The sequence below is a fragment of the Ipomoea triloba genome, chromosome 5, assembly GCF_003576645.1.
Source record: "Ipomoea triloba cultivar NCNSP0323 chromosome 5, ASM357664v1".
NCBI lineage: Eukaryota > Viridiplantae > Streptophyta > Magnoliopsida > Solanales > Convolvulaceae > Ipomoea > Ipomoea triloba.
The window spans coordinates 23,888,235-23,902,932 of NC_044920.1; the positions used below are offsets into that span (position 1 = coordinate 23,888,235).

The window sequence follows — 14,698 nt, forward strand, 5'->3', positions numbered from 1 at the left end:
ACAATTGATTTGGTAATCACAAGGTTTTAAGTTCTTCATAAAATTAAATTTTTTTTTTTTTTTTGAGTTAGTTAACTAGTGGAGTCAATGCGGGCTGGCCACCCTACCACGAGTTGAAAGTTTTGCATGTTTTTGCCAATCGGTCTGCGAAGCCCGCAAGCTAAAATTCTTCAACCCTAGGTAAGTTTTCATGCCCCGTGAGCCAACTTCAACCTAACCGCCCCACCATAGAGCGGTCTGCGAAGCCCGCAAGTTAAAATTCTTCAACCCTAGGCAAGCTCCCATGCCCCGTGAGCCAACTTCAACCTAACCGCCCCACCATAGAGCGGTTAAGGGTTGGCTCGTGAGTTTAGGTCCACTGACACCTTTACGGTTAACTATGACCTATGGGTAACCCAAGAGTAACCTAGGCTGATATACTGATTTTTGAATGATTTATTGACCTTTTTAGTTTGAGCTGCCACAAGACAAGTGCTTCTGTGATCCGGTTACAAGATGGGTTTCATCTAATAGCATAATACGGAGTGGCAAAATTTTGGGGAGTTCTTGTTATTTCTCGTACATCTCTAAGAAATCAAGAGTTCAAAGACATGCCTGAGTTTATGCATTCTTAAACACTCTTGGATATGAATGTACTGCTATATTCTGAGATTCCTGTTCTATTGAAGAAACCCAAAATTTTCTTTTCAATCAAACCTCGCTCTCTCTTGTTCTCTACCTTGACTGGGGAGAACCCGCCATTTTATATACCTTCATTGTCTGTAAAGCTTGCTTCTTCTCTTGAAAACTGTTCAGACACAAATTCTCTGAAGAAGCTACACGCTTGCATATTAACACGCGGGCTTGAACACGACTCATCTTTGGGCTCCAAGCTTCTCAATAGCTACGCCAAGTTCGACCTTTTAGCTGAATCGAAATGGATATTTCACAGAATTAGCGACCGCGATTTTTCTATTTGGAATCCGACTTTTGTTGGGTATTTTAGAGCGTTTCACTACGATGAAGTCCTAGGGTTGTATGTAGAATTGAAGAGAAGGAGCATCGGTATCTATGGCGCAGCCGTAACGTTTACGGTGAAGAGCTGCGGCGTGTTGGGCGACTTGAAATTTGGGAGAGCTGTGCATTTGGATGCTGTGAAGCTCGGGCTGAATACAGATGAAAATGTAGGGTCGTCGCTCGTTAAACTGTATTCCGAGCGGGCTGCCATTGGGAATGCAGCTAAGGTGTTCGACGAAATAACTGAGAGAGATGTTGTTGTGTATACTGTGATGATTAGCGGCTATGCTCAAGGTGGTGATCGGTATGCCTACGAGGCATTCAGAGTCGCACATGAGATGCAGAGGGAAAACATTGAACCAAATCGTGTTACTTTGGTTAGCTTACTTCAAGCAGCATCTTCCATGGGAGCACTGCAAGAGGGAAATGCAGTTCATGGGTATGCTCTCAGAAGAGGGATCGATTGTTCGAATGATGTTTTTGTGACAACTCTGATGGACATGTATATAAAGTGTGGTGTCCCAGATAAGGCCACTGCAGTCTTTGTGAATACTAGAACGAGGAGTATCGGTTCCTGGAACGCTTTGATTGGTGGTTATCTTAGGTTAGGGCAGTCTTTGGAGGCTCTGGAGCTTTTTGTTCAGATGATGACAGAAAACCACAAGCCTGATTTGATTGCTATAGCGAACGGGCTGTCAAGTTGTGGTGATCGACAGTACTTGCGTGGAGGAAAGAGCCTCCACGCTTACATACTCCGAGCTGGATGTAAGCTTGATCTTGTTGCTACTACTACTCTAATGGATATGTACTCAAAATGCAATTGCGTGATCCAGGCTGAAGCAGTATTTGATAGAACAGAGCGCAAGGATGTCGTCCTGTTTAATGTGATGATAGCTGGTTATCTTCAAAATCGACTTCCCAATCAGGCTGTGAAGTTATTCCATGAAATGCTGCGGATGGGATTTCAACCAAACATAAGCACGATAATCAGTGTACTCTCTGCAGTTTCTGATCTGAAAGATGCAATACAAGGAAATGGCATCCATGGGTTCCTGCTGAAACGCGGGCTTCAATCCAACACTGAATTAGCTAATCAGCTCGTTGAAATGTACGCAAGATGCGGTGTCATCAAATCTGCAAGACAAGTATTTGACAGGATCGAGCATAAGGACGTTGTATCATGGACATCAGCCATCATGGGCCATGTTAACAATGGCGAGGCTGAGGAAGCCGTGCTCTTGTTCCATCTGATGCAAAGAGAAAAGATAAATCCCGATTCCATCACATTAGTAGGTCTGCTCCAGGCAATCGCTCAGCTTGGATGTTTAAGCTTCGCGAGAGAAACTCATGGGTGTGTCCATCAGCTGCTAAGCGTGCAAAAGGACACACACCTCGTTAATTCTCTGATTATTGCCTATAGCAGATGTGGAGATTTAAGTGCAGCCAGGCTTTTGTTTGAGCGCATGCCTGAACGCGATCTGGCATCATGGAACACAATGATATCTGCATATGGTGCACACGGGGACTGTGTCCAGGCGCTCAACTTATTCAACCAAATGAGAAAAGATGAGATTGAGCCTGATAACTACACATTTACATCACTACTATCTGCCTGCAGCCATTCAGGATCATTAGCAGAGGGTCTGTCCATTTTCAGGTTGATGATTGAAGAACACACAGTTGTCCCAACAGACGAGCATTTCGGGTGCATGGTGGATCTACTAAGCCGAGGAGGGCGGCTCGAGGAAGCATATCATCTTCTGAACCACGCGCCATTGAGAGAAAACGCCTCGGCATTAGGGGCTTTCCTTGCTTCATGCATGGTTCACAGAAACGCGAAAATGGGTGAAACTGCAGGGAGACAGCTCCTAGATTTAGAACCTGGAAATCCAAGTGCTTATGGTTTGGTATCAAATTTGTACGCTGGACAAGAGAAGTGGGAAGAAGTAGCACAGATGGGAACCATGGCGAAGGAGAAAGGTCTGAAAAGAGTTTCAGGACGTAGCATCATAGAGTACACGGTTTAGGATGGAACATCAATACTTCATCCCTCTCTTTTATTGTCAAAATTTTAATGATATTCTTTCCCTGGAAGGGCTAGCGCAGGGGTTCGCAGGATCATCGGGGGGCGTTGGAGGGTTGATTTCTTCTCTAAAATCGATCTCATGACAGCTTTACGGCAGAACTATGGAGCGTTCATAACGGTTGAAGTGGAGTTAGGCTCGAAGGCAATGGTAAAAAACCTTCTTAACAAGATGGGCAACCTAACCAGGAAGTAGAAATAAAGAAAAGAGATCCGTATGGACAATTCAGTTGGTCATAGGGGTGAAGTTTGAAAAGAAAGATCAGAGATCGAGTTTCACCCACGACAGTGTGAGAGAAAACAACCTCTTAAAGTGAGGAATTTTTTATGCACAGTAAACAAATGTCTAGCTTCTGTGTTCAACTAAGGGCGGGGCACGGGGTCCCTTGAGATTGGGAATTCAACCTTTTAGGGGAGAGAGAGAAATAAAGAAAAGAAGATCTAACTCTAGTCAAATTGGTCGGCGCGTTAGCTTGGTAACAATAACGCTTGGTAACAATAAGATTCTAAGTTCAATTCACAGTGAGAATAGTCTATTCACCTTCTTAATTTATTGTTATGTGTAGCTTAAGTTTATTACTTTCTTGTGATATTTTACAGGATTTACTCAAACACACTTGGAAGCACATAATGTATAGAAGTTATAAAGTGATGACGCATTCACTTATGTATAGACGGTGCAATAACACATCTAAGGCATTTAGGGGCCTTTTATTAGTATTGTTAGATGTTGAATTTTACAATATAAATTTATTATTATTCTAGATGATCGTGCGGTTTAAATGACATGAACATGGCGGCGTATTGCCGGAGGCGGCAATCGCCGCCGTTTCGACTTGCAACGTTCACCGGCCGCCTCGTGGTCCTCAGCACGTAACGGCGCCACGCCAGCTGAATATTGACGGCGGCCCAAGTCCTCCAGTTGGTGGAGTAATACCTGGCCGTCCGTTTAAGGCGGTCGTTGGCGAACCTGTAGCGGAAGTGATCGGCGACAAAGCGGAGATGGCCGGAGTCAAGACCGTAGGCTTCCGTGGGTTCAATGCAGGTGAAGGTTGCGTAGGACGGCGGCAGGCGGTCATTGAAGGGACGGCGGAGACACCACGAAATAAGTTCGTCTCCCAAGAAGCTTCCTGGTCCTATCATGCTGGTGGCCACCATTTCTTTGCTCAGAATTTGGGTGCTTTTTATACGCCCCCGGACGATGAACACCAGCCGTACCACCGGATCTCCTTCTCTTATCATCTTCTTTGCAACATGCGAAACATAATAAATTAATAAATAAAAATATCGCATGTAATTAAATATTTTTATTTTTATAAACCAAGTAGTTGCTTCTTTAGGCAATTATCATTATGACTCCATTTCTAACGTCAACTAATAGAACTTTTAACAAAGAATTAAATTGTGTAAATCGAAAATAAAATCACTATAGTCGAAGACTATTTTAGGTATTGACTCATTTATAGAAGAGGCCGTGACCTTTTGGTACTAGAGACATATTCAATATCTACACTCAATTATCTCGGAATAATTAAATAGTTTCATTACACATAGATTCGGGTGTGCATATATATACAATTTAGTTACCAACCCAATTAATTAGGTTAATTATGACACATATGATGTTTCACATGTCTTTAATAATATTCACTCTGTCCTATTTTATGTGTTTGGTTCGATTAACGAGATTTGATTAAAGTTATTTTTTTTGTTCAGTTTTTTATAATATTAAGTTTAGTAGTAATATAAAAAATTTATATATTTAGAAATTATATTAAAAGTACTATTAAACACAAAAAAATAAATTTAAAAATAAGTAAAAAAAATAATAAAGAAAATAAGCAAAGAAGAAAGAATTAGTTTGACCAATGAATAGTAAGTATGATAGATAAAATGAGACAAAAAGAATAGTATTTATGAAATAATAAAATAAAAAAGTTGTACCTTTTCACCTCTGGAGAAAACTAAGGGTTGGAGACGGTCACAAATATTGTCGAGAACAAGGCCATCTAAATCGTGAAATAAGGGCACCTAAATGAAAGAAATAGTAATAAGCACAAGTTAAAGTTGTCTACATTTACGTATTACAAGGAAGAAAATAATTATTGCCCAAAATATTAAGGATCTCATCATGTGATAATGCACCCTCAAATGTGAAGGTAAGAACACAAAAATGTAACACCTAAAGCAGCAAAGTATATGTAATGATATATAAAAGCATATTCAAGAAACATGTCTTATACACTCTTAAAAGTGTACACAAACTTAAAATCTTGTAATCAATTATCAAATTAATTGTCCAACCAGCTCGGTCAAAGTTATGAATTGGAGCAGATGAGCTTACCTTCTTGATAAGATGCCGACACAAATAACGTTTGATGTCTCGTCGAAGTCCATCGGGCAAATCCTTGATTAACTTCATCTCATCTTGGCCACCCATGGTTGACCATCTATACCGTTCATAATTCTGAACTCTCTCTCTCAAATGCGACGGCAGCTGCCGCCTCCTCATCCACCATTCCAGATCCCGGCACCGCAACTGCATTTTTCTCTTCTTCGACATCGCTGCATGCAGAAATACCTATACAAACCATTTTACTTTAATTTCATTTCTACCAATCGCATCAATCTTGATATGATGGATCTTATTAGTTTCTCCAACGAAATGGAGAATTGAAGTGAAACTTTAAGTTACCTGAATGTTTCCAATCAATAAGGTGAATAACATTAAACCACAAAGCACAATGCATATGCAGAAAATCACTTCCAACCAGTTGCTTGTTGGCTCCAACATATTCCCAAATGTGCTGCAGTATATAATTAATTAAATACCTCAAATTCTATTCCATATTCAAATTTATATATTTTGAGGACAACTCCAACCAAGTTATTATAGATATATACAGAAAATAGTAAATTAATTACAAATTTAGTGATGCAAGGTAGGACTCACTTTTAGAACTGATAGAAGTTGAGGATAAAGATAGCCTAATGGTTACCTCAAATTCTGGAGTCCCCAGAAAATAGGGTAAAGAATCTTGACAGTGATGGAGCTGCTGGAAATGACAGCAAGGCCCGACTCGTATATCCCAAACGCAAACGGTCCATTGGCGTCCAAGCACCGCGTGTTGTTGATCGGCGGCGTCGTGGAGTTACCGGCGCAACCACTAGGAAAGCTGCCCGTCGGCAATGGAAACCGGTAGCACACCCCCTCGGAGCACGACAGCGAGCGATTGCATGAACTTCTCCGTCCACATTGCTGCCGGAGACACGCCGCCACTCGCTGTATTGCCAGCACATACCAACATCCCCCGGCAACCTAACCAAAACTTCAACCATTAATGTTTCATCTAATTCTTTATCAGATATAAAAATCATAACCGAACTAAAAGGTTAAACTGATAATATTTCATCTAATTTTTTATTAGATTCAAATCTCTATCCAACTAAAATGTTAAACTGATAACGTTTCTTTTGATTTTATATCAGATGAAATTACAATCGAACTAAAAGGTTAAACTGATAGTAAGATTACTCACGTGAGAAGCAATGAAGTAGACAATGAGATTGAGGGCGAAGCCCCACCAAATAGTGCCAAAAAGGTATCCGGTAACCTTCTGCATTCTTCTCATCAAGCAGATACTATGGTATACCTTTGGGAGGAATTGGAACAAGAAGAAGAGTAAAAGAATGGTCATTATCAGCCTCATTTCTTCATCTCGTATTAGTTTTGGGACAACCAACCAAAACACAACCTGTAAATTAATCCCAACCAAAATAGCAGAATTTAAAAAATTAAAAAAATGTGTTTGATATTAAAGTTGTGATTTATCTCAACTAAAAAATCTAAACGGATAGTTGAATTTCTGTTTAAATTGATAGAGGATTACTTGGGGGACGGGAAGGATGACGAAAACATCGAACCAGAAGCCTTTGAGGGAGCGGACGTAGTGGGAGGCAATGGCTTGGGTGTCCCACACTAATTTCCCGCAGCCAATCACGAGCGACTCACGTGACACGTAGGCCACCCGGAACTGCAGCCACAGGTGGCAGAGGTGCACGGCGTCCACGCACGTGCGGAGGACCGTGACCGCCGCCACCATCCCGCCGTCCATGTAGAGGCAGGGCGAGCCGACGACGCCGATGGATAAGGCGTAGAAGAAGAGAGGATCGACGGCGATTGACATTCCACGCGCCAGTAAGAACGCCCGGTTCAGCCTCTGCACTCGCTTGCTCCGCGGGTCCAGCGCCCGACACGGCAGTCCATAACCGCCGGAGCTCCTCTTCCCGGCCGGAACCCTAGAACCGGGTCGGTTCTGGATTGGAACGAAGGAGGAGCCGGCGGAGGCCTGCCACTCCGGCTGGTGAGCTTCGTCGCAACTGGTGGAGTGGAATACCGGAACGCCGACCTGAGTGCAAGCGTAGCATTCGACGGCGGCGGTGCTCGAGTCGCCGGCGATTTGGTTTTCGCCGGTACTCTCGTCGCTGTTGTAGGGTTTCACTGATCTCCGCCCAAATAACACCCCTAACCACCTGCAATTAACAATGCAACACAAACTAACTAGTTGTATCATGAAATGGCAGACAATTAATGCTTTCTAAATTCGAATTCATAACAGACAGAATACAACATCGGAGAAGACAACCTCGACAGAGAGAAATGGAGATCTGTTTGAGGTGGCATCTTTGGAGTAGAATCATGGGCAAGAGATGAAGAAGAAGAAGAATATCACCATTTGCTAAAGAAGAATTATCCGTTATTATAAATTAAGGAGCAGTTAGCTAATTATAATTTATAAATAACCTTTACCGACCAATAGTTTGATTGAATGTATTTTTTTAATAACACTCCCTCTTACCATTTTATCCGTTCTATTTAGTACTCACTATTAATCAATTGTTATTTTTTGTTTATTTTCTTTAGTATTTTTTATTTCTTTTTAAATCTTTTTTGTGTTTAATTATATTTTTAATGTAATTTCTAAATATATAACTTTTGTATACTAATATTAAACTTAATATTGTAAAAAATTAAATTAAAAATAATTTTAATAAATCTCATTAACTGGGACTGAAGGTATACTATTTTCCGGATCTCACTCCTAGCTACTTGGTAAATTTTGTTGAAGAGAGTGTCAAATAATTTTGTATAATTAGACCATTGGGCTTAAATGTGTATTATTTTGTATGATAATTGAATTTAAATGTATATAATTGACTATCAAACACGCAAAATATCGAATCCAATCACACTGTTTATATATAATTCAATCAAAGATTGAAATATTTACAACTCAAATATCCAGATCAGATGAGTCTTCTAAATAAGTGAAAAAAAATACATATGTTATTTCGCAGGCAAGGGCGGTTTGGCCACATGCGCTGGCAGTGTTGCACCAATGGCATCAAGGTGGTGGTGGCGGCATTCGGCGTGGAGCTCCAGTCGTTCGCCACGTGGCTTCTCCTCAGTTTACCAATGTAACATATATGCAGATTTGATGCTGGGTTACCACCTGGGCAGATTCCGTAGCATTTGCCGCATGTCTGTACGATGATGAGGATGGTGGGTTCTTGGCTGCAACTAATGTCACTATGGATTGTGTTCGAGTCCCTATTATAGCGGAGGCTATGGCATGTAAAGAGGCGTGAATTATATCAAGAAGTATTTTAAAAGTTTGTGTTCAGTCAGATTGTCTTAATTTGGTTCAAAAGTTGAGTAACACGTGTTTTGATAGGTCTTATTTTAGTTTTATTGTTTTTTTTATTGCAAGTCTGTTGCTAGCTCTTTTATTTATTGTGTTTTTCAGTATGTTCTTAAATTAGTGAATCACGTTGCTCATACTTTGGCTAAGACAGCCGGCTCTCATCAGTTTGGTAGGATGAATTGGAATATTGTTCCCCCACACTTCCTTAATTCATTAGTTTAACATACGCCTTTCAGTTGTTGGCTTTCAAAAAATAAATATTATATATGAATTAACTTATCTCAGCTCAAAGATAAATTTACTTATTAATCAATTTTTAAAAATAATAATCAAATACTACTAAATATTACTCCGTATAACGTGAAATTAGAAAAAACAGTGTAATATTAATCTATTTTTCAACTAAATAATTAAACAAAAGCTAATCTTACTGGTTTAATACCTGTGCCTTTTACAAAAGATGAAACAGGATGTTCCCCAAAGATGAGACACCGGCCACTTTAACAGTTTAACTTAACATAATTAATACTATCTTTATTAACTATTAATCCATCACAAAATTTTCAAAACCACAATAGCCTAAATAAAATGATGTTGGTCTCTTGAAATGTAGTTACTTTAAATTAAAACTCATAAGGGAATACTTTTTCATTTTTTGATGTCCTACTTAACAGGATTAAGATTAGTGTTGGTGGTGTGTAATTAATTGTTGATTGGTTGGGGAAACCTGTAGTTAAATCAAAAGATAAAAATCATACAATTTTTGAATTCTATTAATGAAAAAATGTTTTCTTCCTCCCTAAATTTTACTTTTAATCTCTTGATATGATTTCAATTCATTGAATGTTATGAATTGATTGGTCCCACCACTTGTTAAAATAGAATTTAGATACCAATTAAATGTTGTTATTATGAGGGATAAATTGGAAAGGAAAAAATATTAAAAATCTCCAACATTACTTAATTAATTACTTTTTTTTCCTTGGGAGGGGGGCCCAAGTAGTCTAATCTTTGGTTGTGTACTAATTAATTAATCCATGGTTTTCACGTTGGAATCATGATATGATGAGTAATATTTTATTGTTATAGAAAATGCATACAGTGAATGATGGCTAAGGAGTAAAAGGAAACAAATTTTAGTAATTTCCAGCTTGACTTTTGTATTGTGTTCTAGCAACTCATAGATTATTGTAAAAATTAGTTACGTAGCCTCCATGGTCGGGCGAAGACAAAAGTAGCTAAGCAAACCTCCACGACACGAAACATCAGCGTCGAAGAATAAGTGAGAAGCTAGGTTAAACATGTCGTACGTACTTTGTACGTTGTACGTAGTAGGTATATCAGTTGTCGCCGGAAAATCGGAATGAATGATAAAGGTGTCCGGCAGGAGGATATGCTGATGATTTGCGTGGCGGCCCGGTTTGGAGTTCTGAGGACGAATAAAACGTAGCTAAACGACAGCGGGGGAATTAAAACGGGTGTGCGGTCCATGGAAACTTCGTCCTTGGCATCATCGATAAGAACAAAGGAGATAGCCGCGCCACATCTATCTTAGTTAATTCTCTTGGACGGATGGACAGAAACAGGAAAATGGATGCGAACTGTGCGGTCGTGGAAAACCAATCCGTCTGAAGGCTGAGGAAAGTGCTTGCTACAATGATGCAGATGGGCCGGTAATCCTTGCCCAAGAGCTTTTGCAAGTGGTCGGGTTCTAAAAAGTAGGTAAACCAGTGTATTAACCAGCAAACCAAACATGATTGATTGGGAGGCATGATGTTAGCAGTAGTCAAATTCGTGATATTCAATTACGAAAATTATGCTCTACTAATAAACTCGTGACATCAAATTATAAAAATTATGTTTCGATCCATCTATTCGATTTTCCATCCTTACATAATTTAAGAATTCTGCTCTTGAAATTTTGTTTTAGTGACAAGAAGCAATTATTTGAGAGGGTGCAATGAGTAAACTCATTTCTATATAATAGTATGCAAATCATACACAGAAGGTAAAAAACCTCTGTGCAATGAAACTAATTTTAGTTCTTTTATATTAGGTCAGCATTAAAAATAGTATAATAATAAGAAAGTAACACTTGTGTGAGGTTTTCTCCCATCTCAATTTGTGATATGCTTCCAATTTTTCTTATTAATGAGCTCAAATTTTGATTGGGAAGCCAGCTTTCCTCTGGAAAGTGCGTTTATATTGATGACGATGACTATTTATTTCATCCACACAAAAAGAAATTACGAAAAATCCAACTAGGAAAATCCGTCATGGACCTTCCACGTGTCAAAAATGTAACCTGAAGCTGGAGCCTGGAGAGCCACTGGTTCCTTTGAGATTCTCCACATCACGAATCTATGAACCAATTCAACCGTAATCTCGATCCACCTTCCCTTCTGGGCATCTGGGCGTTCAGCGTTTAACCAGTAGAAATGGCGGCAGCCATGGCTGTACACTCGCCAAAAACAGCTCTTATGCACAGCCCATCATCTCTCAAGGACCTAAACTCCAGTTTCATTTGTGGGTCGCCATTAAAGAGCCTGTCTTTACATATGCAACCAAGAAGAAGCAGCGGGAGACACGGTGTTAGCTTGGTGATAACCTCCGCCGTTACTGGAAGCTCGCGATCGGGGCCCAAGACCGTCAAGAACAGCGGCGGTGATAATGGTGGCGGTGGGAGGTTTTACCTCAATTTCACTGGCTTTCCTTTTCCCCTCGGCCCTTTCCTCAACCGCCGCACCATTAGAACTGAGGTCCATATCTATACGCGCAATATTGTGTTTATGATAACCAACAATTAGTTTCGATTTTAAGGATAAATTCTATGTTTTAGTGCCTAGGAACTAGCAAAATCTGTGCTTTTCTTGCTTTCTTGGTTAAAGAATTAAAGATAATCTCAGCCAAATTGGTCATTTGTTTGACTTTAGCGGGAACTTTTTTATTTGAGTCGAAATCTAGGCTTGTTTAACTCTGTTGGGGAATGGGCCATGTCTAAGTACTCAGTGGCTGGGAGATTATTAGGCGCCGATATCAGCAATTAGTATGTCTCGAACAATGTGATGACGTTCTAAAGGAAATAAGTTGAACTTTCGTTACTAGCTATAGTTTTTGGCGTGAGTAGTAAACACTTGATCCTAACAAACTCCTTATGATCCATTGGCAGTGGAGTTTATCGAGTGCACAGATCGAATAGTGGTTGTGGATTTCCCTAAAAAAAGATTTGATTGGTCTCTCCTAACAATAAGTCATGGAACAATGAGAATTCTTATATGTTGCCCTACTGTACATGGTACTGTATTAAAGAACATGGTACTGTATTAAAGAATTCATAGAATGAACCCTACTGCCAATAAGCAAATTGCTAATGGAACTGTAAGGTCAAAATGTCGGAGAATCTGGTCAAGTTGAATTTGGATTAATATCATAGTTGTGTGAATATCAGATGCTATATGTAAACACTAGTTGGGATATTATATTATTCTCACATTTTGTTCAACTAACATTTGTATGGCAGGTAGTGAAAGACTGCATTTGGTTATTTGAACAAGAACAAGCACTGGGCTTCAGCAGTGTCTCAACAAACATCAGAATGACTGTAATCAAACTTAAATCGGGCGGGTTATGGATTCATGCACCGATTGCACCAACCAAAGAGTGTATTCAGGTGGTTAAACGGAATTTCAGTAGCATTGTCGATGATATATTTGGAATCTTTTTGTTTTTTGGCTCATTTCTTAAATTGCACCTTTTTTTTCCCGGCTACTATTGAGTCTCCAATTGTTGTCTGGCTGCTGTTGTAAGTCTCTTAGTGTTTGAGTATATTTTTGCGATGTTTGCAGCTTGTGAAAGAGTTGGGATATCCCGTGGAATATATTGTGCTGCCTACGTTTGCATATGAGCATAAAATTTTCGTTGGCCCATTCTCCAGGAAGTTTCCACGGGCACAGGTATGGGTGGCACCGAGGCAATGGAGTTGGCCTTTAAATCTGCCACTCGAGTTCTTTGGGATATTTCGTGCCAAAACCTTACAAGACGAAGATCTCTCAACTCCATGGGCAGATGACATTGAACAGAAAGTTCTTAGCTCTCCAGAAGTTGGTAATGGTTTTCACCTAACTAACTGGATCTAAGTAATGAGCAGCAATCCGTGTTTGTGTAATCTAACACGCCTTTCTTGTGGATTAACTTAGGTATTGGACCTTATGTGGAGGTGGCATTTTATCATAAGCGTTCGCAGACCTTATTAGTGACTGATGCGGTAATATTTGTTCCTAGGAGTCCACCCGAGTGTATAAGCAAGGAGTCTCTGCTTGCGTCTGCGAAGAATGGTTTGGCTGTCAAACTCCTTAGTAAAGGGAAAGAAGTCCCCGAAGAGCCAGTTGTTGACAACCAGATGAACCGACAGAAAGGTTAGGCCTTTTACCAAGCGGCACATTGTGCTAAATTGTAACACAAAAGCAAACATTCGGAATTATCTGAGTCGATATACATTGTTGATTGGTGCAGGATGGGAGAGGATGGTTCTCCAGATTTTGTTTCTAGGCCCGTCAAATCTACTGGAGCCTAACGCTAGCTTTGCTCAAATGTCACAGAAACTTATCGTTTCGCCCATTGTGAAGACACTGGTATTCAGCAAAGTTCCTGAAAAGGTATGTTCACTTGGTTTACATCTATGCCTTGATATGAATACAGAATACCAATTCTAAACAAAAGATTGAACCAATTCTAACGCCTATGGTGTTAGGCGTGAGTTCTCTGGTTCGAATCTTCTAGGCTGCAGATTTGAGCCAAGCACCTTTTGCTCAGATGGCATGTAGTGATGCTCCCATATGGGAGATCATGAGATCGACCTTCAGTGGAGGCGACATTGACTCTTTGTACTTCAAAGGTTGAGAAAGTATAAATGAACAGATACTACAATGTAAATATGTAATAGGGTCAGTTGTATTCAAAAACAAAAAAAAAAAACAAAAAACAAAAAAAAGATTGAACTCCAACCTAGAGGAGGTAAATCACGGATATGTCTCAACGGTGCAAAGCTATTAACTTTTTTTGAATTGGTCAACCAATTGAGCTGACTGAATGCAACATAATTCAAGGCTAAGGTCCTTGCTCTTGTGGTTTCAGGTTAGAGATTGGATTGATAGCATTGTGAGGGACTGGAAGTTCAAGAGGATAATCCCGGCTCATTTCGCTGCCCCGATAAATGCAAATAGGTCTGATTTTTTAGCGGCATTTGCATTTCTAGACGATCTCCTCGGAGAGCGCTATGTCACCAGGCCATCCCTCTCCCTCGTCTTCACATCACTGTTGGGAAAAGCCGCGAGCTATTTTCCTCCAGATGATATGAGGACCTTATCATCCCTGGATGACTTCTTGGTCTCAGTTGGAGCAGTGAAGAAAACTGTCTCAGGCCGGAAACGATGATAAACCAAATAACACACACACAGTAGTTTTGAGCTATGTAGATATATATAGTGTAGTGAATGAAAAATATACTTGTGTTGGCTAGTGTAAACTTGTTTACTCTTTCAGCCATGGCAATGGAACTGTACCACTCATCTCATACTGATAATAAGGTTCAAATTTTTACCTTAGACTTCTAGCATGGAGGACCGGACCAGTCCAAATTGGCCTTAATAAGGGTATCTTATAATGGTCCAACTTGGCCTTAATAAAGGTGTCTTATAAGATTAAAGGTTCGGATTTTTACCTTAGACTTCTAACATGGAGGACGGGGACCAACCCCTGGGCAGGTTCAAAACCAAATCAGTCTTGAACCATTATCCCATGCTCACCTTTAACCCTATGCACCATTGTTGGGAAGGCAAAATGATGATATCATGACACCCAAGCTTTGGGAAAAATGTTCATCAAGTTTGTATGAATATTCATCCTAGCTCAAAAT

At 40.0% G+C, this 14,698-nt stretch overlaps 3 protein-coding genes across 5 annotated transcripts; 2 read left to right on the forward strand and 1 right to left on the reverse strand.

Annotated features, from left to right (window-relative positions):
• Positions 1-547: 547 nt before the first annotated feature.
• On the forward strand, positions 548-3,799 carry LOC116020971 (pentatricopeptide repeat-containing protein At2g03380, mitochondrial-like). The gene is made up of 2 exons (XM_031261551.1): positions 548-3,571; positions 3,680-3,799. Exon 1 carries the CDS (start codon positions 627-629, stop codon positions 3,021-3,023), a length of 2,397 nt encoding a protein of 798 aa, XP_031117411.1. The 5' UTR covers positions 548-626; the 3' UTR covers positions 3,024-3,571; positions 3,680-3,799.
• LOC116020972 (cyclic nucleotide-gated ion channel 2-like) lies at positions 3,711-7,834 on the reverse strand. Of its 3 annotated transcripts, XM_031261555.1 has the most exons (8): positions 7,726-7,834; positions 6,970-7,612; positions 6,619-6,834; positions 6,079-6,398; positions 5,775-5,886; positions 5,424-5,660; positions 5,024-5,110; positions 3,711-4,324 (listed from the first exon to the last, which is right to left on the reverse strand). In XM_031261555.1, exons 1-8 carry the CDS (start codon positions 7,761-7,763, stop codon positions 3,836-3,838), a joined length of 2,142 nt encoding a protein of 713 aa, XP_031117415.1. In that variant the 5' UTR covers positions 7,764-7,834; the 3' UTR covers positions 3,711-3,835. The 3 variants fall into 3 exon arrangements, with proteins under 3 accessions (XP_031117415.1, XP_031117414.1, XP_031117413.1); XM_031261554.1 differs by lacking the exon at positions 7,726-7,834 and having other exon boundaries at positions 3,711-4,321; positions 6,970-7,714; XM_031261553.1 differs by lacking the exon at positions 7,726-7,834 and having other exon boundaries at positions 6,970-7,714.
• Positions 7,835-11,116: 3,282 nt separating this feature from the next.
• LOC116021256 lies at positions 11,117-14,387 on the forward strand. Its single transcript, XM_031261874.1, has 6 exons — positions 11,117-11,543; positions 12,305-12,454; positions 12,630-12,888; positions 12,981-13,199; positions 13,297-13,439; positions 13,918-14,387. Exons 1-6 carry the CDS (start codon positions 11,223-11,225, stop codon positions 14,215-14,217), a joined length of 1,392 nt encoding a protein of 463 aa, XP_031117734.1. The 5' UTR covers positions 11,117-11,222; the 3' UTR covers positions 14,218-14,387.
• The last annotated feature ends 311 nt before the right edge of the window (positions 14,388-14,698 follow it).